Here is a 27338-nt window from a genome sequence, read left to right on the forward strand (position 1 = left end):
TCCACCAGGAACCCCGTTCCGCTCGTCCCCGGCGGCGGCCAAGGACTCAGTATCCCAGCATGCCGAGGAGCCGGAAGGCAGGCGCGGAGGGCATCCCGCCGCCGCCGGGGGCGCGCAGGCGCGGCACCCCTGTTTGTTGGCCCCTGAGAAGGAGGAGGTACGGTCGAAGCCAAGACCGAGGCCGAGCCGGAGCTGACCCGGCTTGACTCGGGCCCAGAGCAAGGCGTCAGCCCTGCGCGGACTAAAGGACTCCGGAGTGGATGGAGAAGGCGCAGTCCTGAGATCAGCGCTAGCCCGGCTGGCCTGGCGCGCGGCCTACAGGGCAGGCAGGCAGGCAGGCAGGCGCGCCGAAGCCGCCCGGGGCCTTCCCGCAGGTCCTGGGCGAGGGGCCTAGGCTCCGGCCCGGCGACAAGGCCCGGTTCGGCCCCTGGGCACCACAGCCCTCTCCGACCGGAAGCAGGTCCTTCACCAGGGACACAGACCAGTGACTAGGCCGGACCCGGGCCTCCCGTCGGGGCCGGGCTAGGGCGAGCCCCGGGGAGGCCCCCAGCCCCGTTCCTGCAGGCCGCCGCCCGCCGGGAAGATGCAGCGCGCCCTGCCTGGCGCTCGCCAGCACCTGGGGGCCGTCCTGGCCAGCGCCAGCGTGGTGGTGAAGGCGCTGTGCGCCGCGGTGCTCTTCCTCTACCTGCTCTCCTTCGCCGTGGACACGCGCTGCCTGGCGGTCACCCCGGGCTACCTCTTTCCGCCCAACTTCTGGATTTGGACCCTGGCCACCCACGGGCTGATGGAGCAGCACGTGTGGGACGTGGCCATCAGCCTGGCCACAGTGGTGGTGGCCGGGCGCTTGCTGGAGCCCCTCTGGGGTGCCTTGGAGCTGCTCATCTTCTTCTTAGTGGTGAACGTGTCTGTGGGGCTGCTGGGGGCCTTCGCCTACCTCCTCACCTACATGGCTTCCTTCAACTTGTTCTACCTGTTCACCATCCGCATCCACGGCGCGCTGGGCTTCCTGGGTGGTGTCCTGGTGGCACTCAAGCAAACCATGGGGGACTGTGTGGTCCTGCGAGTGCCCCAGGTGCGTGTCAGTGTGGTGCCCATGCTGCTGCTGGCGCTGCTGCTGCTGCTGCGGCTGGCCACGCTGCTCCAGAGCCCGGCCCTGGCTTCCTACGGCTTCGGCCTGCTCTCCAGCTGGGTGTACCTGCGTTTCTACCAGCGTCATAGTCGGGGCCGAGGGGACATGGCCGACCACTTCGCGTTTGCCACCTTCTTCCCCGAGATCCTGCAGCCCGTGGTGGGGCTGCTGGCGGACGTGGTGCACGGCCTCCTGGTGAAAGTCAGGGTCTGCCAGAAGACGGTAAAGCGCTACGACGTGGGCGCCCCGTCCTCCATCACCATCAGCCTCCCGGGCACAGACCCGCAGGACGCCGAGCGGAGAAGGTACCGTGACAGCTTCCCCCCACCTTGCCAGGCTAGGAGGGCGCTGCGCGAGTCACCTGCCAGCTGAGTGCTGGGCCGAGGCCGGTGTCGGGGCAGCCGATCGGAGAGAGAGCCGGTCTTTGGGGTTGAGGACATCAGCATGTGGGTGGCTGGGCTCCGGCAGGTGCTGTGCGAGTCTAAGGCAGGGAGACTCGGAGTCCTCCACGTGGGCGCGCTGGGAGCCACAGCCAGCCTCCCGGGCCTGCACCCTGAGAGGGAGGGTCAGGGAAGGAGGCCTCGGGTCCCTAAGAGCTGGCCTGGGCCAGCCCAGTCCCCGGGTGCTGACCTGCAGCCTCTCCCTGGCCCCTGACCCGGACTCTGCTTCGCCAGCCTGGGGTATCGCCAACTCTCCCCCCCCCCCCTCGGCAGGCTGTGCTGCTCAGCCCGGGGACAGGCCACCTGACCCCCTCGGGAGCCCGCTGCCCGCACCAGGGCTGAAACCCCCTTTTCCTCAGGTGCAAACCAAGTCCCGCCGGGTGACCCGCTGGCTTTCTGATTCAGCTCTCCCCAGGGCGTCATCAGCGCCGCGTCACTGGGAGGCAATTGCTTGAGTGGTGCAGCCAGGGCAGGCCTTGTGCCGGTGCAATGTCAGGGGCTCCCCGTCTCCCCCTGTCAGGTGGGGTCTGGCAGGAAGCTCTGTGAGCAGAGCTGAAGAGTTGGCCCTGCCCTCTCTCACCTGGCGCCGTGCGCTTCCAGCCAGGCACGGGCCAGAGTACTGTGAGCCCAGCCGGTGGGCGCTGGAAATACACCTGGCACGCCGGGCCCAGCTCTGGGCCGTGCAGCGTGGGTCGCTGTGGGCGACAAGGCCTCTAGACAGCCGTCCGGCTCAGCTTCTCCAGTGGGGATGGGCCCAGGACACTGGGCCTGCTGGGAGGGGAGCTGCCCTCAGAGCTCTAAAGGGGGGCCGGGCCAGGCGGCCCTCCTCCAGGGAGAGACCTTGGGTTACCAGGATCGCTGGACACCAGAAAGCAGACAGGAGGCGGGGGGGCAGGGTCAAGGTGGGCTCTGAGCCCAGCCTTTTGGTCGGCTGACGTGGGGTGGGGGTTACTCCCACCAGAGCGCTGCCAGTAGGGGGAAGCAGGGTTCCGTCCTCTTCCACCCTGTGAGGAAGCGACTGCCGGCAGGCCTCAGCCCGGCACGGGCACCTGGGATGGAGCCTAGGTAGCACAGGGAGGGCGCCCTGCCTGTGCCAGGCCTGGCCTGCTGGGAGCTTTGGTTCTCCGCTGGAGCCTGGAAGGCTGCACAGGCTGTCCCTGCGTGGGCAGCAGTCCAGGGCGGGGGATTACTGCCTGGGGGGCCTTCCCGCCTCCCCCCACAGTGGGCCTGGCCTGGGCCCTGCCCATGTGGACTGCACCGAGCTCTGCTCTAACACAGGTCTTGGTGGTCTTGGGGATTCTGGGAAGGATGACGTCTGTGCTGCTTCCTAGGCTGAGAGCCAAAGGGAGGTGCTGACTTCAGCCGTCCCCCCCAGACCCCAGCCAGGAGGCTCTAACCAGGAAGAGGAGGAAGATTAACCCTCTCCTTGCAAGTGATGCGAGAGCCCAGGCAGGAACCCGCATCTGCAGGGACCTGCCCTTCTCCGCGTCTGCCCTGGGAGCAGTGTGGAGTGCCCAGCAGCAGAGGGAAGCCGCTGCAGCCCTGGGTCCTCGTTCTGGAGGGGGGCCCAGGCCCCGCGTGGGGGGGGAGGGGGGAGTCGGCCTGCTGGGAAGGGCGCATCGCAGGAGGCAGGCAGACCCAGAGTGATCTGTCTTCTCTTCTCCGGCCCCAGGCAACTGGCCCTGAAGGCCCTCAACGAGCGGCTGAAGAGAGTGGAGGACCAGTCCGTCTGGCCCAGCATGGATGACGATGACGAGGAGGCGGGGGCCAAGCTGGACAGCCCCCTGCCCTCAGACAAAGCCTCTGGGCCCCCAGGGAAGGGGGCTGCCCCAGAATCCGGTCTGATCACCTTTGAGGCCGCTCCCCCGCAGCTGTAACCGGAGCGCCTGGAGTGTGGCACCGACTGCTCTGAGAGGGAAGAAGGCCTGCTGGGGTTCCGCGTGGGTTTCCACGGCCCTCGGCTGGTTCTCACCAACACTACCCAGGAGTCCTGCCTGGTCCCACTGCAGACCCTGTGCCAGGCGCGGGGCCCCAGGCATCAGCAGCCCAGGCAGGCGGGCGGCTGCAGGGACACCGGTGCCACAGCTCCCGGCTGCCCCTCACGTCTCACACTGGCCGCTGAGAGTTCTGAGTCCGGGTGAGGATTTGCCAAACAGGTTGTGCAGGAGCCGGCGAGGGGCTGCGTGTGCCTGCACACCCCCAGAAAGACGATGTTCGCGTCAGGGCTCCTCGTGGCCCTCTGCCGTGGCTGACTGCTTCGGAGCCAGCCAGCCACGCCCCAGGTATTTTCTACAGGACCACTGGAGTGGGCAGCCAGGCCCAGCCTCGCAGTATCAATAAAGCAGTTCTTTGAGGTCTGACTCCTGGGCTCCGTCGGGCCACCTGTGTCTCCCTGGCAACCCCAGAGCGCGAGCACGCCCACCACTCCTCCCTTCCCCCTGCCGCCACACACCTGCTGGTAGGCAGCCTTCTCCAGGCTGTCACTCCTTTTCCTCTCCCTCCACCCGCACCCAGGGGACCCGACGACAGAGACCCCTCCATGGTGAGGATTTGCTGTTCCCCATGGTTCACCCCCAGTGCACAGCACTCGTGCTTGACACCTATGGCGACAGCCCCAGCTTGTCCGAGTCTGCAGACCCTGGTGCAGGGGCAGCCGGAGACAGACGGGGCACGGCACCTGGGCGGCATGGGAGACTCGGCGGCCGAGGTCAGGGAGGCCCTGCCTCCCAGCTCCCCTCTGCTCACGCTGAAGGTGTGAGAGAAGCACCACCAAGGCTGGGCTGCTCTTCCCATGAGTCTTTTTCAGGCATTTTATTATTTTCTCGCCTGTCATTTCTGGACGTGCCAGCACAAATGTGAGCCACCGTGCAGGGGAGGCCCAGCTTCATCCAGACACGGGACCCGTGTGCTTCTCCAGGCTGGCTGAGACGGGACAGGGAGGCACTTAGCACGAGTAGCAAAAACGTCACACGTGGGTCTCTGGTTCCCAATACTTCAGTAACGTCCCACTGACGCAGTCAGCTGAGCGCGTCCAAGAGGGCCCCAGCCCTCGCCCCTGCACTGAGGGGCAAATCCAGGCTTGGCCTAGGCTGGAAGAGCTCACGGCTGGATCCTCTTGCGATACAGGTAGGCGTTGCTCACCTGGTTCATGATGACCAAGCTGGTGAGGATGGGACACAGCACAGCCAGGTACCAGGCCCCCCCCGTGACGGTGGCCGTGAACCACAGTGAGCACATGCCCAGCAGCAGGCTGGCACTGCCCAGCAGGTAGCCCACCAGCCCAGAAGTGGCGTGGTACAGCTTGAGCTTCGCCAGGGGCCATCGGGGCAGCAGCTTCGGGTAGAGCAGCGCCACGCCCCCCGAGCACTGCAGCCCCGCCCACAGCACAGCCAGCAGCCCCGCCTGCCCATGGCGCGTGGCCAGGTGCGCTTTGCCGAGCTGCTCTTTGTGGAGGATGACCAGGCCCAGGCCCAGCAGCGCGCACAGCAGGGCCAGCAGCTGCAGCACCCAGTGGCAGCGCGCTCGGGCCTTCCGCGAGAAGGCGCGCAGCAGCGAACTCTCCGGAGAGAACACCAGCAGCGCCTCGGTCATCAGGAAGGAGAACTGTGGAGACAGGCAGGAGGCGTCAGTGAGGCGCCGTCCCACAGCGCGGGCGCCTGCAGGGAACCCCCCAGCCCGAGCACGCCTGGGCCCACTGCCCTTCCTCATTCTCTGCCCGGGTGCCGCGCTGCAATGGCTTCTGCCGCTGCGGCAAACAGCTCTGAGATAGAGCGGTCATAAATGATTCACAAGGTGTGTCTTCCCTGCGTGGGGCCGGATACAGTGTCTCGGCAGGACCCGGCGTGTGGCTGCGCTGCTGCAGGGACGGTTAGAACTGGCACCATAAAGTAAAGTAAACGGGGGCAGAGGTGCACCCGAGTGCAGCGTCTCAGCTTCCTGCCTGAAGCCAGTGACGCCGCCATGTGTGCTCAGACAAACCCTGCGTTCATCTGGGTCGCAAACACTGGCTGCAGCCTGGGATGTCTACCACGGAGGAGTTAGAGCAGGCAACAGCAGTGTCCCCAAGGATGCCCATGCTCCCACCCCCAAGAGCCACCCAGGCCCACTACTTACGGCCAGAGACATAAGCACAGGGTGCCAGGAAAACAGGCCTGGAACAAGAAGAGGAAGCCTCGTGGCGCTGCGGCACGGCACCAGCCATGCCCACCCCAACAGGCTGAGGGATGTCAGCACCTATCACTGAGGCGGGGCTGCAGCCCACACCGAGCCCCCCTCCCGGAGCAGAAGCTCTGGCAGCCCCCCACCTCCCCAAGAGGCAGCCATGTGGGGCCCCGGTCAGGGAGAAGCCCAGCACCCATCTGCTCCACCCCCGTCCTTTCTCCAGGACAGAGTATCCCGCAGCCAGCCAAGCCTTTCGTGACAGCCAGGCCCAAGGCTCCCTACAGTCCCGACTTCTCAGCAGAAGCAACCCTACCTTCCCGAAAGTCGACTCGCAATTCTACTTACTGGAGCCGGGCCTGGCAAGCACAGCCACGAAGATGGTGAAGCCCAGGGCCACAAGGTGGGCGGCAGCCCCAGAGGCAGTGCGGAGAGCGTGGTAGATGTGCGACTCAGTCTCCACAGAAAGGGCCATGATCAGCCGGGCCTGTGGCTGTAGCCTGAAAGCATAGCAGCGTGGGCAAGGCTCTCGGTGCCACTGGCCACTCCTTAAAGGAGACAGGTTTGCACGGGAGGAATGCCACCCTCTTCCAAGAAGTGACGGCAGACAGCAACAGTACAGTACCAAGGCCGGCACCAGGAATAGTCACAACACGCCAGTCCAGGGCCGGCAGCCTGTCTGCGTCTACCTGGATCTGAAAGGCGGCTGGCCCACCTTCCAGGTAAGGAGGAGCAAGGCCCTCTAAGACTACAAATCCCAGCGTGCACCACGCCAACGCGGGCGGGAGGGGAGGCTAAGCGGGCGTGGAGCACCACGGAAGTTGTAGTTCCCAGCTGCGGCTGCATTTACAGCGTGAATCCCTCCGCGCGGGGCCTCCCCACGTACCGCCAGCATGCTGCCCCTCCACACCAGCCATTTGCCTGCCTCACCCGCAGCGCCGACCCGACGAGGCAGTTTTCTCCAAAGAAACCTAGATGCTCTGGGTCCTGCTGTGCGCACCGCCGCTCCGTCGCGGAGCCGCTTCACTTCCGGGTGCGACGTCTACCCATCGGGGCTTCCTGGAACGACCCCCCCCCCCCGACACACACACACACTCCGGCCACGCCTCTGAGTCGCGCTGCGCAGGCGCTGTTGAGCAAACGGCTTCTCCTGGGGTGTGTGTGTGCGCGCGCAACCGGCGCGACCTGGTGGTCCAGGGCCTCCTTGCTGTGTCTGACAGGTGTTCCCGGTAGTGGGGGCGCCTCCGCGCGCAAGGGACAGGGACCGCGGACTCAGGCCCCGCTAGCACCATGGGCAGCAGCTGTCGCATCGAATGCATATTCTTCAGCGAGTTCCACCCCACGCTGGGACCCAAGATTACTTACCAGGTGACGCCGGGGCTCGCGGGACTGGAGGGGATAGAGGACGCTCTCAGGAGTTCAGCCGGCTGCAGGAAGGTGCTGGGTGCCCGTGCAGCGCGCAGGCATGCCACTCCTTCATTTTCGACAATCGTGAACCGGGAGGATACTCAGAACAAGACCCGGCTCCCCGGTGTGCAGGGGAGACATACTATGTCACATCAACAGTGTTTGCAAGAAATCACGCTTTGGGGTCCTAGAGAAAGTTCAGAACCCACGAGAGGGGGAGGTGCCCAGCAGTACCCCCCCCAAATGATGTCTAGGAAGGGGGTGGTGAGAGAGGAGGGAGTGTTCCAGCCAGGAGGGCATGGCGGATGCAAAAGCCAGGAAGCGGACGATAACATAGGCGGTGTTTGGAAACACAGAGGAGGAGATCCGAGTGGCTGCAGAGAGGTCCCCGCTAGAGAAGAGGGCTTGGGACTGTGGGGCGGGCGGTCAGCCCGGGGCACTGCACCCATTCCGTGTGCACTGAGGACATCTTCCCGCCCCCAGGTCCCCGAGGACTTCATCTCCCGAGAGCTGTTTGACACGGTCCAAGTGTACATCATCACCAAGCCAGAGCTGCAGAACAAGCTCATCACTGTGTGAGGCCCCAGCTGGGTGGCGGTGGGGGTGGAGGCGAGGGTCCCAGGAGGTTGGGACGGGCTTCAGGGCCGGCCTGATCCTGCTGCACCCATCCAGCACAGCCATGGAGAAGAAGCTCATTGGTTGCCCCGTGTGCATCGAGCACAAGAAGTACAGCCGCAATGCCCTCCTCTTCAACCTGGGCTTTGTGTGCGATGCCCAGGCCACGACCTGTGCCCTGGAGCCCATCGTGAAGAAGCTGGCCGGCTACCTGACCACGCTCGAGGTCTGCCACGAGATGGGCTCGGGTGCTTGGGCAGGCAGAGTCGGGGGGGACGATCCTATGTCTCCAAAGCCCCCAGACCCGACTGAGGACCCAGACAGGGCAGGCGGCCAGCCGGGGTTCCGGGCGGGTACCCACCATGCTGTTCCTGCTCTGTCCAGTTGGAGAGCAGCTTCGTGTCCACGGAGGAGAGCAAGCAGAAGCTGGTTCCCATCATGACCATCCTGCTGGAGGAGCTCAATGCCTCTGGCCGGTGCACTCTGCCCATTGGTATGGCCCAGCCTCTGCAGGGACGGGAGAGCGGCGGGGGAGGGTGCGACCAGTCGCTGGGGAGGTCAAGGCTCATGAGTAGCGTGGTGGCCAGGGAACAGCTGTGTGCAAGAGTGATTGTGTTCAGGGTCTAGTACATGGTGGGACTGGGGACAGGGGGCGGGCACAGGAGAGTGTCCCGCTCTGTCCCTTGAGCACATCCCTTCCCTCTCTGGACCTGTTTCTTGTTCCATAAAAGGGGAAGAGTGGGCTGGGCATTTGGTGCAGTAGTTAAGACCGCTGCGACCCCAACATGTCAGATTTGAGTGCGGGTTTCAAGTCCTGGCTCCTCCACTTCCGACCCAGCTTCCTGCTCATGCGCTGGGCGGCAGCAGATGATGGCTCAAGTCCTTGGGTCCCTGCCGCCCATGCGAGAGACCACAATGAGCTCTGAACTCCCGGATTTGTTTCACTTCCCAAATCGGGGGCATTTGGGGGGTGGATCGGTAGATGGATAATTTCTGTCTGTCTGCCTGCCTCCCTCTCTCTCCGCCTTTCATACAAAATTGGTTTTTAAAACGAAGGGGGAGCCGTGAGGTTGACCGTACTCGCAGCTGCCTGTCTGCCTCAAGGGATTCTGGGAGGCTCGGGAAGTAATTGCGGGTCTCCTGGAGACAGGACTGAGGGTCTGGGGGGGGGGTCCCCTGCAGATGAGTCCAACACCATCCACTTGAAGGTGATTGAGCAGCGGCCGGACCCCCCTGTGGCCCAGGAGTACGACGTGCCTGTCTTTACCAAAGACAAGGAGGACTTCTGTAACTCGCAGTGGGACCTCACCACACAACAGGTGCGCCAGCCCGCCCTGCCTGTCATCCTGCACTTGCCACAGTCCTGGCCTCTCTCCCACCCGCTCTGACACTGCCTACTCTGCCCAGATTCTGCCCTACATAGACGGCTTCCGGCACGTCCAGAAGATCTCGGCTGAGGCGGACGTGGAGCTCAACCTGGTGCGCATCGCCATCCAGAACCTGCTGTGAGTAGTGCTGGCTGTGGGCCCACCCGCGGGGAGCAGCCCAGGGGCCCTGAGTGCGGGCTCGGAGGCTGAGCACGACCGCCTCTTGCAGGTACTATGGCGTTGTGACACTGGTGTCCATCCTGCAGGTGGGTGTCTGCGGTACGGTCCCCTGAGGTGTGGGTCCTATGGCTGTGCCAGAGCCAGGCTGGCAGCCTCCCAGGCCCCTCACTCAAGCCCCCCTGCTTTCTGCTACCCCGCTAGTACTCCAATGTGTACTGCCCGACGCCCAAGGTCCAGGATCTGGTAGATGACAAGTCGCTGCAGGAGGCATGTCTGTCCTATGTGACCAAGCAAGGTACTGCAGGCTTGGGGGAGGGAGCTCTTGGGAGAGCAGGGCTCCTGGCAAGCTGACCCCTGGCACCCACAGGGCACAAGAGGGCCAGCCTGCGGGATGTGTTCCAGCTGTACTGCAGCCTGAGTCCTGGCACAACTGTGCGAGACCTCATCGGCCGCCACCCCCAGCAGCTGCAGCATGTCGATGAACGGTCAGAGGGGGACTCCCCGGGGTGTGAGGGGGTTGTGGAGGACAGGGAGACCCCCGGTGTCTCTTAGGAGCCCTGGGTCAGAGAGGAAGCAGAGGCCTCCCAGTGAGCGGAATCACACGGCCCTGCCAGTCCAGGCAGGCTTCCTGGAGGTGACGGGCTTGGAGGCCAGTGTGGCTACTGCAGCAGCCTGCAGGGAGGACTGCAGGAAGGAAGGGGCCAGCCTGGCCCGGGCATCACCCGCACCCCGGCTCTCACCCCAGGAAGCTGATCCAGTTTGGGCTCATGAAGAACCTCATCCGGCGACTACAGAAGTACCCTGTGCGAGTGTCTCACGATGAGCGAAGCCACCCGGCACGGCTTTACACGGGTTGCCATAGCTACGACGAGATCTGCTGCAAGACAGGTAGAGGCAGGCAGGGTGGGGTCAGGGCCGGGCGGCCGAGCCAAGGCCCCAGCCTCACCTCCACCACCCCGCCCAGGCATGAGTTACCATGAGCTGGATGAGCGGCTGGAAAATGACCCCAACATCATCATCTGCTGGAAGTGAGGCTGTGGTGGCTGCGTGGTGCTGAGCCCTGCCTGGTGCCTGGGGCTAGACCAGTAGGTCAGTCCGTTACCATCTGATTGACCTGCAGTCCTGTCAATAAAGTCCTGTCAATAAAGTCATCCACTTCACCCTACCCCTGAGCCAGCCAGACAGCAGCGAATGCGGCCGCCACGGTGTTGGTGCCCTGGAGCGCCCTCTGGTGGGCAGGACCGACGCTGGCCAAGTAAAGGTGCCTGCTCATTATAAACGGAAAGAAAGGGCCAGAAACCATCCGAGATGTGAAGAATGAGATGAGGTGGGAGCAGGGACTTCTCTGGACTAGTTGGGCAAGAAAGGCCTGGCTGAGGTGACAAACGGAAACGCGAACGAAGGACCGAGTGAGGAAACAAGGGCAAAAGTTTGCGGCAGGGTGGGCACTGTGGCACTGCTGGCTAAGCCGCTGCTCTGAGAGCCCGCATCCCTTAGCAGAGCGCCAGTTCCAGTGCCGGCTGTTGCACCTTTTTTTTTTTAACTGTCTGTTGAGAGGCAGAGTTACAGACAGAAGGGAGAGGGAGAGGTCTTCCATCCGCTGGTTCACTCCCCAAATGGCTGCAACAGCCAGAGCTGGGCCAATCTGAAGCCAGGAGCCGCCGGGAGCTTCTTCCGGGTCTCCCACGTGGGTGCAGGGGCCCAGGGACTTGGGCTGTCTACTACTGCTTTCCCAGGCCACAGCAGAGAGCTGGATCGGAAGTGGAGCAGCCTGGACATGAACCTGTGCCCTTATGGGATGCTGGTGCAGAGTTGGAGGCTGAGCCTACTGTGCCACAGCGCTGGCCTCAGCTAGTCTACTTTGGATCCAACTCCCTGCTAATGCACCTGGGAAGGCAGTAAATGATGGCCCAAGTGCTTGGGCCCCTGCCACCCACCCACGTGGGAGACCTGGGTTCTTGGCTTCATCCTGGCCTGTTTCTGGATGTTGCAGTCATTTGGGGAGTGAACCAGCAAAGAGAAGATCTCGGCCAGCGCAGCGGCTCACTAGGCTAATCCTCCACCTTGCGGCGCCAGCACACCGGGTTCTAGTCCCGGTCGGGGCGCCGGATTCTGTCCCGGTTGTCCTTCTTCCAGGCCAGCTCTCTGCTGTGGCCCGGGAAGGCAGTGGAGGATGGCCCAAGTGCTTGGGCCCTGCACCCCATGGGAGACCAGGAGAAGCACCTGGCTCCTGCCATCGGATCAGCGCGGTGCGCCGGCCGCAGCGCACTAGCTGTGGCGGCCATTGGAGGGTGAATCAATGGCAAAAGTAAGACCTTTCTCTCTCTCTCACTATCATCCACTCTGTCAAAAAAAAAAAAAAAAAAAAAAAAAAAAGGAAGATCTCTCTGTCTCTAAGTTAGTTAAGTAAATCCTTTTTTTTAATAAAGTAAATCTTAACAACAGAACTTAAGGCAAAAGCCACTCTGGGGAGTATAAGGAGCCCACGGGCCAGCCTCGGGGCTGTTAGGAGGCAAAGGGGAGACGGTTAGGAGGCAAAGGGGAGACGGCAGAATCGAAGTCCCGAGTGAGGAGAGAGAAAGGGGGACCCTAGGAAGCTGCCTTGGGCCTGGATTCTGAGGGTCCGAGACGAGCCCAGAGCGGCGCCGTGCGAGGGAGGGCGTGTGTGTGACGCGCACCTTCCAGGCTCCCGGCTGTGGCGGAGGGGCCGGGACAGGAGCAGGTCCGGAGAGAACGCTGCCGGCCCTGGGCTGCACCTGGAGAGCAGGCTGCGGGAAACCACGATGAGACATCCGGTGGTCAGGATGGCACGGCTGCCAGAACTGGCGGAGTCCGGATTCCCCAGCCCAGTGCCGGCCCCAGGTATTGGCCGCGGCCGGAGTCCGGCCCAGGCGCGGTTGTCCAGGGCAGCGGGCTCCGCTAGCTAGCGAAGCCGACAGCAGGGGCGGGGCGGAGCCGCGGCCGCACTGCGCAGGCGCGGGCTCACCCGTTTACATGGCGACCAGGACCCACGCGCCGCAACCGCCCCACAACCGTCCTGTGCCAGACTTCGGCCCCGCTGCAGTCCGTCGTCCTGACGTGTGTCAGCGCCCCCCGCTCCCCAGCCTCTGCCTGGGGACCCTGGCCCCGACATGGGCGACCTGGAGCTGCTGCTGCCCGGGGAGGCTGATGTGCTGGTGCGGGGTCTGCGCAGCTTCCCGCTGCGAGAGATGGGCACTGAAGGGTGAGGCGGCTGGGTCAGACCGAGTCACCGCGGCAGGCCTTGAGTGGGGGAGAGCTTGGGTTTGACGTTCGGGGAAGGGGTCGCCCAGTGCGCAGGGGCTCGGGCGGGAGGCAGAGATCTTGGAGGCTAAAGCTTGTCGCTGCGGAGCCCCCCTCGCTCCTGAGAATCGGGCTGCATTCAGGAGGATGCAGCCCCGCCCTCACGTAACGGCACACCTGTGCACCCAAATGCGCACACGTCCCGTCTGGGGCAGGTGGACGCGGCAGCACGAGAGCCTGGAGAAGCTCAACATGCAGGCCATCCTGGATGCCACCGCGAGCCAGAGCGAGCCCATCCAGGAGCTGCTGGTCACCCACGGGAAGGTATGACGGGCCGCTGCCCGTCGCTCCTCTCCCACCGCACCCTCAGGGCTGAAGGCGTCCCTGGATTGACAGCAAGGCCTGACGAGCTCCCCACTGGAGTGCGAGTGGGACTTTGGCATTGGCGGGGGCAGCCTCCCCAACACGAGAGGGGAGAGTTGGAGCCCATGCCGATGCCCGGCTGGAGCGTGGACCAGGGGTGGCCCCAGCACATGACCTGAAATGCCACTTGGCAGAAGGGATCCTCTGCCAGCAGTAGCAGTGGGCACAGTGAGAGGGAAGGGCCCTAGGGGACAGAGGACAGAGTGGATGGAGGCTGCGTGTGGGAGGGGTGCTACGGCTGCAGGGGCAGAGGGTGTCCCCACTGAGGTGCTGGCGGCAGCTGGAAACAGGGTACATGCTGGGATGTGTCCTTTGGCAGCCTGGGAGTCTCTGGGACTCCGGGGAGTGCAAGAGCTGAGCTGGGCCAAGGCAGACCGGGGAAGCTTGCCAGGCTAAGGCCAGCCCGCCCACCCTTGTTCTTTCCCTCACCCTCCGAAGATCCCGACGCTGGTGGAGGAGCTGATCACCGTGGAGATGTGGAAGCAGAAAGTGTTGCCCGTGCTGTGCAAGCTGGAGGACTTCAAGCCCCAGAACACCTTCCCCATATACATGGTGGTGCGCTGGGCCCCACCTCACGCCTCTTCCCACCCCGTCGGAGGGCCCTGGACTGGGGAGGACAGCTGGTGTCCCCGCCCCCCCCTCCCCAGCAGCCCCGGTGGCCTTGTCCTCTCTGGCAGGTACACCACGAGGCCTCCATCATCAACCTCCTTGAGACAGTGTTCTTCCACAGGGTGAGGTGCAGGCCGGGGCCTGGCCCGAGGGGCGTTGTGTCTGTGCGGGGAGGGCATCAGAGACCGAAAGTTGCCCCTCTGCCTGCCCCCCAGGAGGTGTGTGAGTCGGCAGAAGACACCGTCTTGGACCTGGTGGACTACTGCCACCGCAAACTGGCTCTTCTGGTGGCCCGGGGTGGCCAGAGTGGTCTCCGGGAGGAGGAGGGGTCCCAGGACAGCACCCCCATGCAGGTGGGCCGAGAATCCCTGAAGCGGGCAAGGCACAGGTCCAGGTTCCCCGAGGCCTGTGCAGGAGGGGGTCGGGGTGGGGCCGACACAGCTGGAGCACCGTGTGGCCCTGCAGGAGCTGCAGAAGCAGGCAGAGCTGATGGAGTTTGAGATCACACTGAAAGCCCTGTCGGTGCTGCGCTACATCACAGACTGCGTGGACAGGTGGGCAGCCTTCGGGGGCCTAGGTGGCTGGCGGCGCCTGTAGCCTCCGCTCACCTCCCTCCTCCCTCCCCGGCCCCTAGCCTTTCCCTGAGCACCTTGAGCCGCATGCTCAGCACGCACAACCTGCCCTGCCTCCTGGTGGAGCTGCTGGAGCACAGTCCTTGGAGCCGGCGGGAAGGCGGTAAGATGCCCCCCCCCCACCCGCCCCAGCTCCCAGGCCACCCTTCAGGACCGATGCAGGTGGGCAGTTTGCACACAAACGTTGCTCCTAGCTCACAGAGGATACCAGGATGCCTCATCCCAAGTGGGCCTAGAGCTGGGCTCTGCAGCAGGCAGGGCCCATGTGTCCACTACTGAGGACTCACCTTGCACGGGGGCCCAGGCTTTCCCACCATGCCCAGGCAGCGGTCAGTTCCCCCGCCCGCACAGCGGACTCGCTCCCAGAGACTGCTTTGCCCGCCCCTCTCCCCAGGCAAGCTGCAGCGATTTGAGGGCGGCCGTTGGCATACGGTGGCCCCTTCGGAGCAGCAAAAGCTGAGCAAGCTGGATGGGCAGGTGTGGATCGCCCTGTACAACCTGCTGCTGAGCTCTGAGGCCCGGGCCCGCTACTGCCTCACGAGTTTTGCCAAGGGACAGCTTCTCAAGGTAGGGGGCTCCCCTGCACCAGCTGCTCCAGCCCAGCGCCACCCCTCCCCATCCCATCCCCTCCCCACCCCCACCCAAGTCCTCCTTCCAGACCTGAGCTTCAGGTGACACAGCCAATGCGACACAGGCCCCGCAGGTACCCTCAGCCCAGCCCAGGCCTTCCCTGGTCCCTGGCCCCGGTCCCCTGGCCGGCACCAGCTTCACCCTGGCCTCCCCCGGATTCCCTTGCAGCTTCGGCCCTTTCTCACAGACACCCTCCTGGACCAGCTGCCCAACCTGGCAGACCTGAAGAACTTCCTGGCCCACTTGGCCCTGGTCGAGCCCCAGACCCCTAAGAAGGACCTGGTGTTAGAACAGGTAGGCCGCCGTGGGAAGCCCGCTGCTCGGGACCACGGTCCACTTTGCCAGCTCCTCCTCGGCTACTCTCCGCTTCGCTTTCCTAGATCCCGGAAATCTGGGAGCGGCTGAAGCAGCAGAACAAAGGCATGTGGCAGGCCATCGCCAAGCACCAGCTGCAACACGTGTTCAGCCCCTCGGAGCACGACCTGCGGCTGCAGGCAGCAAGGTCAGGCCTGCTGAGCGGGGATGGGCGCCGACGGGAGCCGAGAGGCATGGGTGTGAGCGGGGGTGCCCCCGGCCCCCGCCTGCCAGGCCCAGCCAGGCCCCGCGACCCTCCGGCAGGTGGGCTGAGACGTACAGGTTGGATGTGCTCGAAGCGGTGGCTCCGGAGCGACCTCGCTGTGCCTACTGCAGCGCAGAGGCCTCGAAGCGCTGCTCGAGATGCCAGAATGAGTGGTACTGCTGCAGGTGAGGTCTGCTGGGACCGCGGACCCCTGAACCCCACCCCTGTGTCCCCCATAAACACTGCCAGCCTCACCAGCCCCCCTGCCAACAGGGAGTGCCAAGTCAAGCACTGGGAGAAGCACCGGAAGGTTTGTGTCCTGGCTGGGCAGGGCGACAGAGCCAAGTGAGGGCTGTGCCTGCCTGCACAACGGCCAACCACCCGGGCCAAGGCAACCCACCCCAAGCCTCACGATCTCATCTGGCTCCTGCCGCTGGTGCGCACAGCAGAGATCTGCTGACCCACCCCCACCCCCACTTCCTGCCCCACCCGCGGGTAGGCGGAGGGCGCTGCCTCAGCACACTGGAAGGGAGCCGGATGTGGGGACCCTCTCCCTGTAGCACAATAAAGCTGGCCCCCAGGCACACGCCAGTCTTGGTGTTACGCTTTGCGGTCGCGGTCGTCGTTGTCGTCCTGAGCGGGTGTGAAGGAGGGGAGGAGAGAGAGAGAGAGAGGGCAGGAGCTCTGTGAGAGCGTCCGACCCGCCCCGCCTGCGGGCCAGTACGGTCCCCGAGCCCAGGTTTCCATTGCGCCGCTTGCGCCGCTCTGCTCGACTTTTTCCCGCCGCCCAGCCTGGATCCTAGGGGCGGCGCCGAAGTCCCGGCCCGCCCTGTAGCCCCGCCCGCCTCGAGATCGCTAGCGCCCAGAGCCGGCCGAAGCCCCGGCCCAACTGGGCCATGTCGGCGGAACCTGAACTCATTGAGCTGCGGGAGCTGGCACCCGCCGGCCGGGCCGGCCCGGGCCGCACCCGGCTGGAGCGTGCCAATGCGCTGCGCATCGCGCCTGGCACCGCGCGCAACCCCGCTAGGCAGCTGGTCCCCGGCCGCGGCCACCGCTTCCAGCCCGCGGGCCCAGCCACGCACACGTGGTGCGACCTCTGCGGCGACTTCATCTGGGGCGTCGTGCGCAAGGGCCTGCAGTGCGCGCGTGAGTAGCGGCCCCGCACACCAGCGAGAGCAGAATGGGTACCCGAGGGGCAGCTGCTTGCGAGTCCAGGCTCGGTGGAGGTGGTTGGCGGGGACGGTCCCGCGGACCGGGTCCGTTACCTTTGCTCATCACCAAAGAGAGTGCGGGGTGGGGAGAGGAGCTGGTTTACCCCTTTTGGCAGTCCACCCGCGCGCGGCTGGGGCACAGGGGAGCAGCCACCTCTGTCCATGAGTAACGGATGCTGACTGGAAGCTTCTTGTCTTTTAAGGCCCCTGGCCCTTCTTGAGAAAGGCTCTGTGCCTACTGTCCTCTAACCCGCACTCCCAGACTGTCTCTTCCCAGGGATTCACTTGCCGGGTCCCCCTCCAGAACCCTGGTGTGAAAGGAAACTGTGCCAGGCAATGGACAGGGGATGGAGAATGTTGGGAACTTGGGCAGCCCCCTCCCCGCCGCAAGCAGGGGGACCTGAGTCAGTCTGTAGCAAACACCTGTTTCAGGCCGTGAGCCAGGTGAACATGGAACCCGTTACACCTGCGCAGGCCTCACGTAGGGGTTGCTTTCTCACCGGCAGTGTGCCAGTTAAAATGGCCTAGGGAGCTTCTACAGCTTTGCAACCCCCTGTGCTGGATCCTGCTTCAGCTGCTGGAAGCGGCCCAGGCATCAGTAATTTCTTTTAAAAAGCCTCCAGGTTATTCAATGTGCAGCCTGGATTGACAATCACTGCTGAGGCCTATTTAGGAACTTGGGGGGTGGGGGCAGGGCTCAGGCCTGTGTGCAGGTGGAGAGCCTCGCACCGGGCACAGGTGCCTGTCAGGAATTCAGTGCAGGCTCTGGGTGGGGGTGGGGGACAAGGGAGAGGATATTTCATTGCTCTGGAGGCGAAATCAAGTGACAACCGTGATGAGAAACAGGATAGTTTGTGTGTGGAGAGAGAAGGGAGGGACCATAGGTGAATTCGGGGTTTTGCCTGAAACAGCTGGGGGAACAGTGGCTATTTTTACTGAAGAACCCTGGCAAAGGTAGGAGACCCAGGAGGCAAGTGAGTTAAACATTGGCCGTGTGTGTCTGAGATGTCTGTGAAGGTCCTGGCTCACAGGGGGAGGTTGGTGCTGACTGAACCTTGGATCTGGGGCAGGCGACCGTAGACCGGCAGGGGAGCTGCAGGGAAGTGGAAGACTGGCCGGAGGGGTAAGAGAAGGGAGGGGAAGGCCAGACGCTAGTGTGGACGGGTGTTGCGGTCCGAGGAGACAGCTGGTACTAGACGGGACGTGGGTTAAAGGTTTTTCCTTCGAAGTGCGAGCGTGGTGGGAGGAGGGACTCCGCGCTAGACGTTACAGACCCAGCCGTTGAGCAGGCCTGCATCCCTAACCGCCCGGAGCTTTTCAGACGCACGGGATCCACCCTAGAGGCTGTAGCGAGGCCGGGTACACAGAGCCTGGCGGGCCACGGCCCGCAGCCCCGGGCTCCTCTGCAGTACCGGAGCCACGGCGGGAGCCTCACCGCCGGCCCTCTCCCGCAGACTGCAAGTTCACATGCCACTACCGCTGCCGCGCGCTCGTGTGCCTGGACTGCTGCGGGCCCCGGGACCTGGGCTGGGAACCCGCGCTGGAGCGGGACACCAACGTGGTGAGCGCGGGGTCGAGGGGAGCAAGGGGCGGGATGGCGGGAAGCACAGACGGGCAAGGAAGCCCCAGGGCCAGCGCGAGCGTTCTAATGGCCGAGTGCCCGGCACCAGAGAGTGGCTAACTGCGCGTGGGCCTGGAGGGGGGCCCGGGGGTCCGGTCTCGGCGCGGCCCCGCGGGCAGTCATCCCACGGCCGCCGAGGCGCGCCAGGCTCAGCGCACGCGCACTCCGCACACCATCCCACACCCGCTTCCGGGCCCGAGGCGACGTTGGTGCACATGCGCACACACGCGGACGCGCTCCCGTGGGAGGTGGGGCCTCCGAGGCCGGGCTGAGTGGAGCTGCCTGGGCGGTGAGGTCATTCTAGGCGGAGACGCCCGAGCGGTTGCCGCCCCTCCACGTTGCTCCCCCAATGAGACAAGAGCTGGGGCCCAGCTGTCTACGTTTCAGTCTTAACGGTTGCAGCTGGCGCGGGGGACGGCGCAAGCGCACACCGACCCACGCGTACACGCACGCACGCGCCGCGGGCGGAGGTTGGAGGGGACGGACGCGCGGGACGGGGGCACCGGGCTGGCGCGGCCATGGGCGAGGCGGAGACCCCGTCGTTCGAGATGACCTGGAGCAGCACGACAAGCAGTGGCTACTGCAGCCAAGAGGACTCGGACTCGGAGCTCGAGCAGTACTTCACGGCGCGCACCTCGCTGGCGCGCAGGCCGCGCCGGGACCAGGTGGGGGCCGCGGGTGCTGACCCCCTGGGACGCCGCCCTCCCCGGCGACCCGCCGCCGCGGGAGCGGGTGGGCAACCCCGGCTTCCCGTCGGCGTGGCGCGGCACCGTGTGTCGGGCTCTCGGCTTAGGGTCAGAAGTGGGTTCCGGCGCCTCGGTGCCGGGTGCGAGGCGCGCTCGCTGCGTCGCTGACCGGTAGAACCGGGAGGAGCAGCTGTGTGGCTTGGGGCAGAGCGGAGAGCGGCATTCCCCACCTCTGACTCAAGCCGACTGTGCAGTGTAGACAGGCACCTGGATTCCGCGTTTGCGCGCGCCCGTTCCCTCCCCGGGGGAACTGGAGGAGGAAGTGGGAGGGGAGGAGTCCTCGCCGGGAATTGAGAAGGGGGGTGGGGGGTGGGGTGGAGGCGCCGAAGGGAAGTCCGGCCTCTCCCGGCGGCTCTTCTGGATGGAGCTAGCTGAGGCCCCCCGGCCCTGGCCCGTCACCAGCTGCCAGAATGCGGAGGACTCCTAGTCTCCTCCTCCCCCGGCTGAACCTGGAGGGAGGGACGTGGAGTGGGTGTGAAGGAAGCCTTGTAGAAGCTTTTAGGAGCGCGTTTCTCCCAAGAGGTGGGAAGGGGAGGCTGTTCAGGTTGGAAAAATGCCCCAAGAGAGGTGAAAAGAGTGATTAAAGCTGTGAGGCGCGGGGTACCGGGGCAGCCGAATCTTTGGTAGGCTCGTGGGAGACCTCATTATCGGAGACCGCAGTGCTGGGTGTCACGGGTGGAACCACCAGGTTCAGATCTCCAGAATTCCTCCAGGGAGCAGCCGGGCCAGGGCACCAGGAAAGAGCCGTGGGGGCAGTGGCGCTCAGTGTCCCTTGGAGCAAAGGGGTGGAAATCGCTTATTGGAGTCAAGAAAGTGGCATTGGGAGTGATGCTTTAGGTGAAGTTTTTCAAAGTTTCTTAGCAAATAAGTGATGCTCTCCGTACCCTGAATCTCAACCCAGAGCTTAGGTGCAAGGTTTTATTACGTTTCTTTTTGTTTCTTTGTTTAAAAGTTTATTTATTTATTTATTTGAAAGAGTTACACAGAGAGAGGAGAGGCAGAGAGAGCAAGACAGAGGTCTTCCATCCGATAATTCACTCCCCAATTGGCTGCAATGGCCGGAACTGCGCCGATCCAAAGCCAGGAGCTTCTTCCGGGTCTCCCACGCGAGTGCAGGAGCCCAAGGACTTGGGCCATCTTCTACTGCCTTCCCAGACCATAAAGGTTTATTTGGGGCCCAAGTTGTGGCATAATGGGTTAAGCTGCCACCTGCAGCAACAGCATCCCATATGGGTGCCAGTTCGAGTCCCAGCTGCTCCACTTCCAATGCAGCTCCCTGCTAATGCACCTAGGAAAGCAGTAGGGAATGGCCCAAGTCCTTGCACCCATGTAGGAGACCTGGAGGAAGCTGCTGGCCCCTGCCTTTGGCCTTGTCCAGCCCAGGATTTGGGGAGGTAACCAGCAGATGGAAGCCCTCCCTCTGTCTTTCCTTCTGTCTCTATCTCTAACTGTACATTTCAAATGAATAAAATAATTCTTAAAATTTAGTTTTAGGAAAAAAATTGATTTATTCAACAGGCAGAATTGCAGGGGCTGGTGCTGTGGCCACCTGTGTTGTCAGCATCCCATATTGGTGCCAGTTTGAGTCCTGGCTACTCCACTTCCTATCCAGCTCTCTGCTATGGCCTGGGAAAGCAGTAGAAGATGGCCCAAGTCCTTGGGCCCCTGTACCTGCATGGTAGGACCATGAGGAAGCTCCAGGCTCCTGGCTTCAGATCGGCGCAGATCCGGCCGTTGCAGCCAACTGGGGAGTGAACCAGCGGATGAAGACCCCTCCCTCCCTCCCTCCCTCCCTCTCTCTCTCCTTCTCCTCTCTCTGTGTAACTCTGACTTTGAAATAAATAAGTCTTTTAAAAAATGAAAACATAAATCATACAGTAAATGGCAAAAAAAAAAAAAAAAAAAGGCAAAATTGCAGCAAGAGGAGAGAGTGAACTTCCATCTGCTGGTTCACTCCCCCTGTGGCCGCAATGGGGGGCCTGGGGCAGGCCGAAGACAGGAGCCCGAAATTCCACTGGGGGCTTCCAGGTTGAGTGCAGGGCACAAGGACTTGGGCCGTCTTGCTCTGCTTTTCTGGGCAGTTAGCAGGGAGCTGGATGGAAAGTGGAGCAGCCGGGACCTGAACCATTTTCCATTGTGGAAAGGTGGGAGAACCACAAGACACTACCGACTGGAAAAGGAGAATGAGCCGCAGCTCCTGTGTAAAAGAAGTCCATAGGTCAGTGCACGTCACCGTGGTGTGGAAGGCAAGTCCCAGGCCCTGCTCTCACCCCTCGGGAACGCCGCTGGAACCCTCTTCCGGCCAGCAGCTTTAGAAGAGTGTTTCTATTTTTGTTTTAATATTTTATTTACTTGAAAGGCAGAGTCAAGAGGTGGCGGGGTTCAGCCTTTTGACAGTTTTTTTATTTATTTATTTGAAAGAGTTTAACATAGAAGAGGCAGAGAGAAGTCTTCTGTCTGCTGGTTCACTCCCCAGATGGCTGCAACGGCCGGAGCTGGGCTGATCCAAAGCCAGGAGCTTCTTCTGGGTCTCCCACAGGAGTGCAGGGGCCCAAGGACCTGGGCCATCTGCTGCTTTCCCAGGCACATTAGCCAGGAGCTGGACCAGAAGTGGAGAAGCCAGGACACAAACCAGCGCCCATATGGTTTGCTGGCACTGCAGGCAGCAGCCTCACCCACCACAGCACAGCTCTGGCCCGAGTTTTTCTCTGCTAGTTAAAGTAGCTTACAGATCTCCAGTTTTCCAAAAGGTCAAACCCTGGCTGTCCCTGTGCTTAAGTGAGCACACAGTCATTCTAGAAGAGACCTGATGGCAGTTCCCATGGGACACGGCATTGGTCTGTGGTGATCTCAGCTGTGTGTGACACTCCCGTTCCGACTGGGACGAGTGTGACGTCAACAGGAAGGAAAGCTGAAGCAGCGGAGCGAGGGAGTTGGGTAGGAGAGAGTTGGTGCTCCACCCTTCTGATGGGAGTCCCGTCCCTGCAGGGGAGGAGGGCAGTGCGTAGTGCGGCTGCGTTCTTTGGGCTAAGCTTCAGACAACAGGGGAGGCACAGAACCCACCTGCTTGGCATTTGTGGGGCAGGCTCTCTTCAGACACTGGCCTGTGTATCGGGCAGCGCGGAGCCTGGCCTGCCGCAGCCTTCGTGCAGCACTGTGAGATGCGAGCTCTGGCCCCAGCTCCCCGCAGCGGTGTTGATGGCGAGATGACGCTAACTGTCCTGCCAGCTGGTGGTGGAGCCGCTGAACCGTACCAGTTCCCTCACATCCTGTGTCACAGTGGGTCCTGGCCCTTGGCTGGGGCAAAGTGGAAAAAAGGGCTGCCATCTCCAAAAACATCCTGACGCCAAGCCAGCCAGAGTCCTGGGGTAGGCCATGCAGTTGAGGCAGGCGTCCCTCCTCGGAATCCTCCGTCGTCTTGGCCTCTGGCCTCAGCTGCCCCTGATTCTGTGGTTTCCCTGGAGCTCTGTTGCGTGCTGGAGAGCAGCCGCATGATTCCGCCTTTGCTGGCTTCACTCACAGTGTCCAGAATCAGGAGCAGTGACCACTGTAGCACAGCGGGTTAAAACCCCAGCCCGCAGTGCCCACATCCCATATGGGCGCTGGTTTAAATCCCAGCTGCTCCCCTTCCGATCCAGCTCTGTGCTGTGGCCTGGGAAAGCAGTAGAAGATGGCCCAAGTGCTTGGGCCCCTGCACTGTGTGGCAGACCTGCAAGAAGCTCCTGGTTCCTGGCTTTGGAGCAGCACAGCTCTGGCCATTTCGGCTATCTGGGGAGTGAACTGGTTGGATGGAAGACCTTTCTGTCTGTCTCTACCTCTCTAACTCTGCCTATGAAATAAAATCTTTAAAAGTTTTTTTTTTTTTTTCAACAGTGACGAGTGGCCGGCGCCATGGCAGTGCCGGCACACCGGGTTCTAGTCCCGGTCAGGGTGCCGGATTCTGTCCCAGTTGCCCCTCTTCCAGGCCTGCTCTCTGCCGTGGCCAGGGAGTGCAGTGGAGGACGGCCCAAGTGCTTGGGCCCTGCACCCCATGGGAAACCAGGAGAAGCACCTGGCTCCTGCCTTCGGATCAGCGTGGTGAGCCGGCTGCGGCAGCCACTGGAGGGTGAACCAACTGTCCACTCTGCCTGTCAAAAAAAAACAGTGACAAGTTCAGGATTTAAAGTGGAGCAGCCAGGACTCAAACCTGCACCCATATGGATGCTGGTGCTGCAGGTGGAGGCTTAACCTACTTTGCCACTGCGCCAGCCAGGATGGCTGATTCTGGGCATCTGTGTACATCAGGAAGTCAATTTCCAAGAGCATTTTTCAGAGAAGCCATGTATTCAAGGGTCCTGTGTCCATGGTGCTCATCTTTTTGACTTTTTTTTTTTTTTTGTAGGAGTGATTTATTTGAAAGTCAGAGAAGGAGAGGCACAGAGAGCGAGCTCTTCCGTCCGCTGGTTCATTCCCCAGCTGGCCACAGTGGCTGGAGCCGCGCCAGTCCGGAGCCGGGAGCCTCTTATGGGTCTCCCCACATGGGTACAGGGGCCCAAGGACCTGGGCCATCTTCACCGCCTTCCCAGGCCATAGCAGAGAGCTGGATTGGAAGTGGGGCAGCCGAGACTCGAACTGGCACCCATATGGGATGCCGGCACTGCAGGTGGCAGCTTTACCCACTACGCCGCAGCACCAGCCCGTTTGACTTTTATTTAAGAAACAGAGATCCCTCATCTGTTGATTTCACTCCCCACTCTATGGACCAGGCTGAAGTCAGGAGACAAGAACTCAAAGCAGGTCTCCCACATGGGTGTCAGGGAGCCAAGTATTTGAGCCATCACTTGCGGCCTCCCAGAGTCTGCATTAGCAAGAATCTGAAATCGGGAACAGAGCCTGGATTTGCATCCAGGCACTCGGGTGGGGGCAGTTGGCATGTTAGCCCCTAGACCAAACACCTGCCCCTGGCCTGTTTGTTTAGGACGAGCACGTGGAGTGGGAGAAGCCTGATCTTTCTCAGGCTGAGGTTGAGCAGAAGATCAAGGAGTACAACGGCCAGATCAACAGCAACCTCTTCATGAGCCTGGTGAGTGCAGTGCTCTGGCGGGGGTCTGCGGAGGGGCAGCCGTGGTAGGCTCAGACAGCCACTTTGGCAACACCCAGCCTAGCCCTAGGGTGTTCCGTGTCTCCCGGCAGCTAGGTCATGGTTGAGTTTGTTTCTCTCTAGAACAAGGACGGCTCCTACACCGGCTTCATCAAGGTCCAGCTGAAACTGGCCCGGCCCGTGTCCGTGCCCTCCAGCAAGAAGCCCCCGTCCTTGCAGGATGCTCGCCGGGGCCCAGCACGGGGCACAGCCGTGAAGCGCCGCACCTCCTTCTACCTGCCCAAGGACGCCGTCAAGCACCTACACGTGCTGTCTCACACCCGGGCCCGGGAGGTCATCGAGGCCCTGCTCCGCAAGTTCCTGGTGGTGGACGACCCCCGCAAGTTCGCCCTCTTTGAGCGAGCCGAGCGTCATGGCCAAGGTGTGTTTCCCCCCGACACACACCCCGTGAGGATGCTTCAGGAGGTCTGTGGAAAAGGGAATTAGAAGCTTGGCTTATGTTGGTACACAAGAGATTTGAAGTCCAGGTATAGTTTAGAAAAAGCGAATTTATCGAGGCATTAGTGATTAGAAACAGTGGAAAACGAATCCCTCTAGGCTTAAAAGAGGGCTTTTTTTTTTTTTTTTTTTTTTACAGAGTGGATGATAGAAAGGTCTTCCTTTGCTGTTGGTTCACCCTCCAATGGCCGCTGCGGCTGGCGCACCACACTGATCCGATGGCAGGAGCCAGGTGCTTCTCCTGGTCTCCCATGCGGGTGCAGGGCCCAAGCACTTGGGTCATCCTCCATTGCACTCCCTGGCCAGAGCAGAGAGCAGGCCTGGAAGAGGGGCAACTGGGACAGAATCCGGCACCCTGACCGGGACTAGAACCCGGTGTGCCGGCGCCGCAGGCGGAGGATTAGCCTAGTGAGCTGTGGCGCCGGCCCTAAAAGAGGGCTTCTTGAGGCACCACTCTATGTATTTTTTTTTTTAAATTGATTATTTGAGAGGCAGAGTGAAGAGTTCACACCCCAGTTGGCCAGCTGTTGTGGCCAATCTGAAGCCAGGAACTTCTTCCAGGTCTCCCACATGGGTGCCGGGGCCCAAGGACTTGGGCCATCTTCCACTGCTTTCCCAGGCCACAGCAGAGAGCTGGAGTGGAAGGGAGCAGCTGGGACTTGAACTGGTGCCCATATGGGATGCCAGCACTGCAGGCAGCAGCTTTACCTGCTACGCCACAGCACCGGCCCCCACATTGTGTATTTTCAAAAGGTAACTCAGGGCTGGCGCAGTGGGTTAACGCCCTGGCCTGCTCCGCTTCTGATCCAGCTCTCTGCTATGGCCTGGGAAAGCAACAGAAGGTGGCCCAAGTCCTCAGGCCCCTGCATCCGTGTGGGAGACCTGGAAGCAGCTCATGGCTTCGGTTTGGCATAGCTCCGGCTGTTGCGGCCATCTGGGGAGTAAGCCAGCGGCTGGAAGACTTTGTTGTAAAAAAAAAAAAAAAAAAAAAAAACCACTTTTTTTATTTGATTTGATTTAAAGATTTATTGGAAAGTTACACAAAGAGAAGGAGAGGCAGAGAGAGTCTTCATCCACTGGTTCACTCCCCAATTGGCCAGATCTGTGCCGAACCGAAGCCGGGAGTTTCTCTTCTGCTTTCCCAGGCCACAGCAGAGAGCTGGATTGGAAGTGGAGCAGCTGGACTTGAACCGGCACCCATGTGGGATGCCCCAGCACCAGTCCCAATGAAGCAGTCTTTTCATGAGCTTTTTAAAGACCTCTAGGCTGTGCCTGCCCCTGTGCCTGCGGGAGTGGAGGCAGCAGGACCTCTGATCTCACACCTCTTTCCCCCGGCCTGGGCTGCAGTCTACTTCCGGAAGCTGGCGGATGACGAACAGCCCCTGCAGCTTCGGCTCCTGGCAGGACCGAATGAGAAGGACTTGAGCTTCATCCTGAAGGAAAATGACTCCGGGGAGGTGAACGTGAGTACCCAGTCCTGCTCAGTTTCCTGCTTTTAATGAACAGAGACAAGCCCTGTACAGCCTCCCCAGGGCAACGAAAGGAAGGGCTTCCAGGCCTGTCAGGCCAAGGTCTAGGGCAAGCCCAAGGAGCCAGGAAGAGCTGTCCTGGTGCTGTGGAAAACCCGATGGAGCTAGGAAGCCCCCACCCCCCACCCATCCCTCAGGCGTTACGACTGCTTGCCTGGAGTCTTCATGGCTCCCAGGTTTGGGGCCCATGGAGAAAAGCCTGCTTGGGTGCCGGTTTGGTCAGGTCTGGCTTCTGTTTGACAGCTGGTGGGCTTCTCGTGCAGGCTGTTTGGGCACGAGACTCCAGGGGGAACACCTGATGCCAGCAGGTGCGGCCCGGGGTCCGGGTCCTCCCTGGGGCGGCTGCAGCTGCTGGAGCCTGTGCTCTGCCCTCTGCAGTGGGACGCCTTCAGCATGCCCGAGCTGCACAACTTCCTGCGCATCCTGCAGCGCGAGGAGGAGGAGCACCTCCGCCGGATCCTGCAGAAGTACTCCCGCTGCCGGCAGAAGATCCAGGAGGCCCTGCACGCCTGCCCCGTGGGGTGACCGTGACCCCTGGATGGCAGGAGAGTAGGCAGCGCCCAGCGTGTGCTGTGTGAGTGTGACCGGGCCCCTGGGGCCTGAGGCGTGAGTGCGGGGGGAGGCCCTGCCCTGGGGAGAAGGAGCCGAGCCGACAGCCGAGGGGCTGGCCCCCTGTGTCCAGCAGCGGGTTTAGCGGGGCCTGGCTTTGCAGCCCTCAGCCCGTCCTGTACTGGGTTGGAGGGAGCCAGGGCTGCCCTAGGCTTGTAGCAGGGGCGGAACAGAAGTTGCCTTAATTTGAGTCTCAAAGATGAGACTTTTGGGGACCTTGCAGACCACACAAGGTCATGTTTGCAGGGGTGAGGGCCTTCATCTATGGGGGCTCAGAAAAAGCAGGTATCCAGGAAGAGTCCACGGTTCCTTCTGGGGGGCCTTCCGACTCCTCCCACACCTGAGGTCAGGGAGTGCTGGCGCCCAGTGCTGTGACAGTGCCTCGGTGCCTCCGCGCGGGAGGCTGGCCCTGGAGCAGGGTCTGCGTGAATGTGGGCACGGGGCCAGGACCGTACCTGTGTGCAGGTCAAAGCCGGGGTCTCCCCTTCAGGTATTTCCGATGGAGTGTGTGAATGTATGTCATGTTTGGTGGCCTCAGCCGAATGCCTCCTGTGGGGAATGGGGTGGGGGACAGTCGTCATCACGGCCTGAGAGAATTGGCTGAATAAAGATTTGCGGATCCTCTCGATTTTGG

General features: G+C 62.3%; 5 protein-coding genes and 2 long non-coding RNA genes across 20 annotated transcripts in view; 4 read left to right on the forward strand and 3 right to left on the reverse strand.

Annotated features, from left to right (window-relative positions):
• Nucleotides 1-79: 79 nt before the first annotated feature.
• On the forward strand, nucleotides 80-3929 carry TMEM115 (transmembrane protein 115). The gene is made up of 2 exons (XM_002713218.6): nucleotides 80-1434; nucleotides 3242-3929. The coding sequence occupies exons 1-2, from the start codon at nucleotides 584-586 to the stop codon at nucleotides 3444-3446; spliced, it is 1056 nt and encodes a 351-aa protein (XP_002713264.1). The 5' UTR covers nucleotides 80-583; the 3' UTR covers nucleotides 3447-3929.
• Nucleotides 3930-4350: 421 nt separating this feature from the next.
• Nucleotides 4351-6844, reverse strand: CYB561D2 (cytochrome b561 family member D2). Of its 5 annotated transcripts, none has more exons than XM_017343838.4 (4): nucleotides 6658-6844; nucleotides 6076-6227; nucleotides 5683-5720; nucleotides 4351-5172 (listed from the first exon to the last, which is right to left on the reverse strand). In XM_017343838.4, the coding sequence occupies exons 2-4, from the start codon at nucleotides 6200-6202 to the stop codon at nucleotides 4669-4671; spliced, it is 669 nt and encodes a 222-aa protein (XP_017199327.1). In that variant the 5' UTR covers nucleotides 6203-6227; nucleotides 6658-6844; the 3' UTR covers nucleotides 4351-4668. The 5 variants fall into 5 exon arrangements, with proteins under 5 accessions (XP_017199327.1, XP_017199329.1, XP_017199328.1 ...); XM_017343840.4 differs by having other exon boundaries at nucleotides 6614-6801; XM_017343839.4 differs by having other exon boundaries at nucleotides 6076-6275; nucleotides 6658-6793.
• A 50-nt stretch (nucleotides 6845-6894) lies between these two features.
• NPRL2 (NPR2 like, GATOR1 complex subunit) lies at nucleotides 6895-10461 on the forward strand. Its single transcript, XM_002713216.6, has 11 exons — nucleotides 6895-7095; nucleotides 7618-7709; nucleotides 7807-7975; nucleotides 8134-8242; nucleotides 8932-9068; nucleotides 9157-9254; nucleotides 9346-9382; nucleotides 9498-9591; nucleotides 9664-9781; nucleotides 10042-10184; nucleotides 10261-10461. Exons 1-11 carry the CDS (start codon nucleotides 7018-7020, stop codon nucleotides 10326-10328), a joined length of 1143 nt encoding a protein of 380 aa, XP_002713262.1. The 5' UTR covers nucleotides 6895-7017; the 3' UTR covers nucleotides 10329-10461.
• Nucleotides 10462-12259: 1798 nt separating this feature from the next.
• On the forward strand, nucleotides 12260-16001 carry ZMYND10 (zinc finger MYND-type containing 10). Of its 5 annotated transcripts, none has more exons than XM_051851620.3 (12): nucleotides 12260-12519; nucleotides 12773-12881; nucleotides 13419-13535; nucleotides 13658-13711; nucleotides 13805-13942; nucleotides 14055-14143; nucleotides 14224-14324; nucleotides 14616-14788; nucleotides 15020-15145; nucleotides 15232-15353; nucleotides 15470-15595; nucleotides 15684-16001. In XM_051851620.3, the coding sequence occupies exons 1-12, from the start codon at nucleotides 12428-12430 to the stop codon at nucleotides 15757-15759; spliced, it is 1323 nt and encodes a 440-aa protein (XP_051707580.3). In that variant the 5' UTR covers nucleotides 12260-12427; the 3' UTR covers nucleotides 15760-16001. The 5 variants fall into 5 exon arrangements, 4 of the variants coding, with proteins under 4 accessions (XP_051707580.3, XP_051707575.3, XP_051707574.3 ...); XR_016214793.1 differs by having other exon boundaries at nucleotides 12275-12519; nucleotides 15039-15145; XM_051851614.3 differs by having other exon boundaries at nucleotides 12267-12519; nucleotides 15232-15595.
• A 128-nt stretch (nucleotides 16002-16129) lies between these two features.
• On the forward strand, nucleotides 16130-27332 carry RASSF1 (Ras association domain family member 1). 6 transcript variants are annotated; one of them, XM_051851625.3, is made up of 6 exons: nucleotides 16130-16556; nucleotides 18076-18182; nucleotides 23946-24050; nucleotides 24192-24489; nucleotides 25914-26029; nucleotides 26474-27332. In XM_051851625.3, exons 1-6 carry the CDS (start codon nucleotides 16307-16309, stop codon nucleotides 26618-26620), a joined length of 1023 nt encoding a protein of 340 aa, XP_051707585.3. In that variant the 5' UTR covers nucleotides 16130-16306; the 3' UTR covers nucleotides 26621-27332. The 6 variants fall into 6 exon arrangements, with proteins under 6 accessions (XP_051707585.3, XP_089162329.1, XP_051707588.3 ...); XM_089306203.1 differs by lacking the exon at nucleotides 16130-16556 and adding an exon at nucleotides 17576-17595; XM_051851628.3 differs by lacking the exon at nucleotides 16130-16556 and adding an exon at nucleotides 17711-17744.
• On the reverse strand, nucleotides 25565-26002 carry LOC149124363 (uncharacterized). Its single transcript, XR_016214804.1, has 2 exons — nucleotides 25889-26002; nucleotides 25565-25725 (listed from the first exon to the last, which is right to left on the reverse strand). It is a non-coding gene; the product is annotated as an uncharacterized LOC149124363 (long non-coding RNA).
• LOC103349227 (uncharacterized) overlaps nucleotides 27154-27338 on the reverse strand; it is a 30046-nt gene continuing 29861 nt past the window's right edge. Inside the window, exon 3 of the long non-coding RNA XR_517445.5 lies at nucleotides 27154-27253. This is a non-coding gene — a long non-coding RNA (uncharacterized LOC103349227). The remainder of the gene's footprint in view (nucleotides 27254-27338) is intronic.

Source organism: Oryctolagus cuniculus, chromosome 10 (assembly GCF_051225735.1).
Source record: "Oryctolagus cuniculus isolate XC-2025 breed Fujian yellow rabbit chromosome 10, ASM5122573v1, whole genome shotgun sequence".
NCBI classification, from domain to species: Eukaryota; Metazoa; Chordata; class Mammalia; order Lagomorpha; family Leporidae; genus Oryctolagus; species Oryctolagus cuniculus.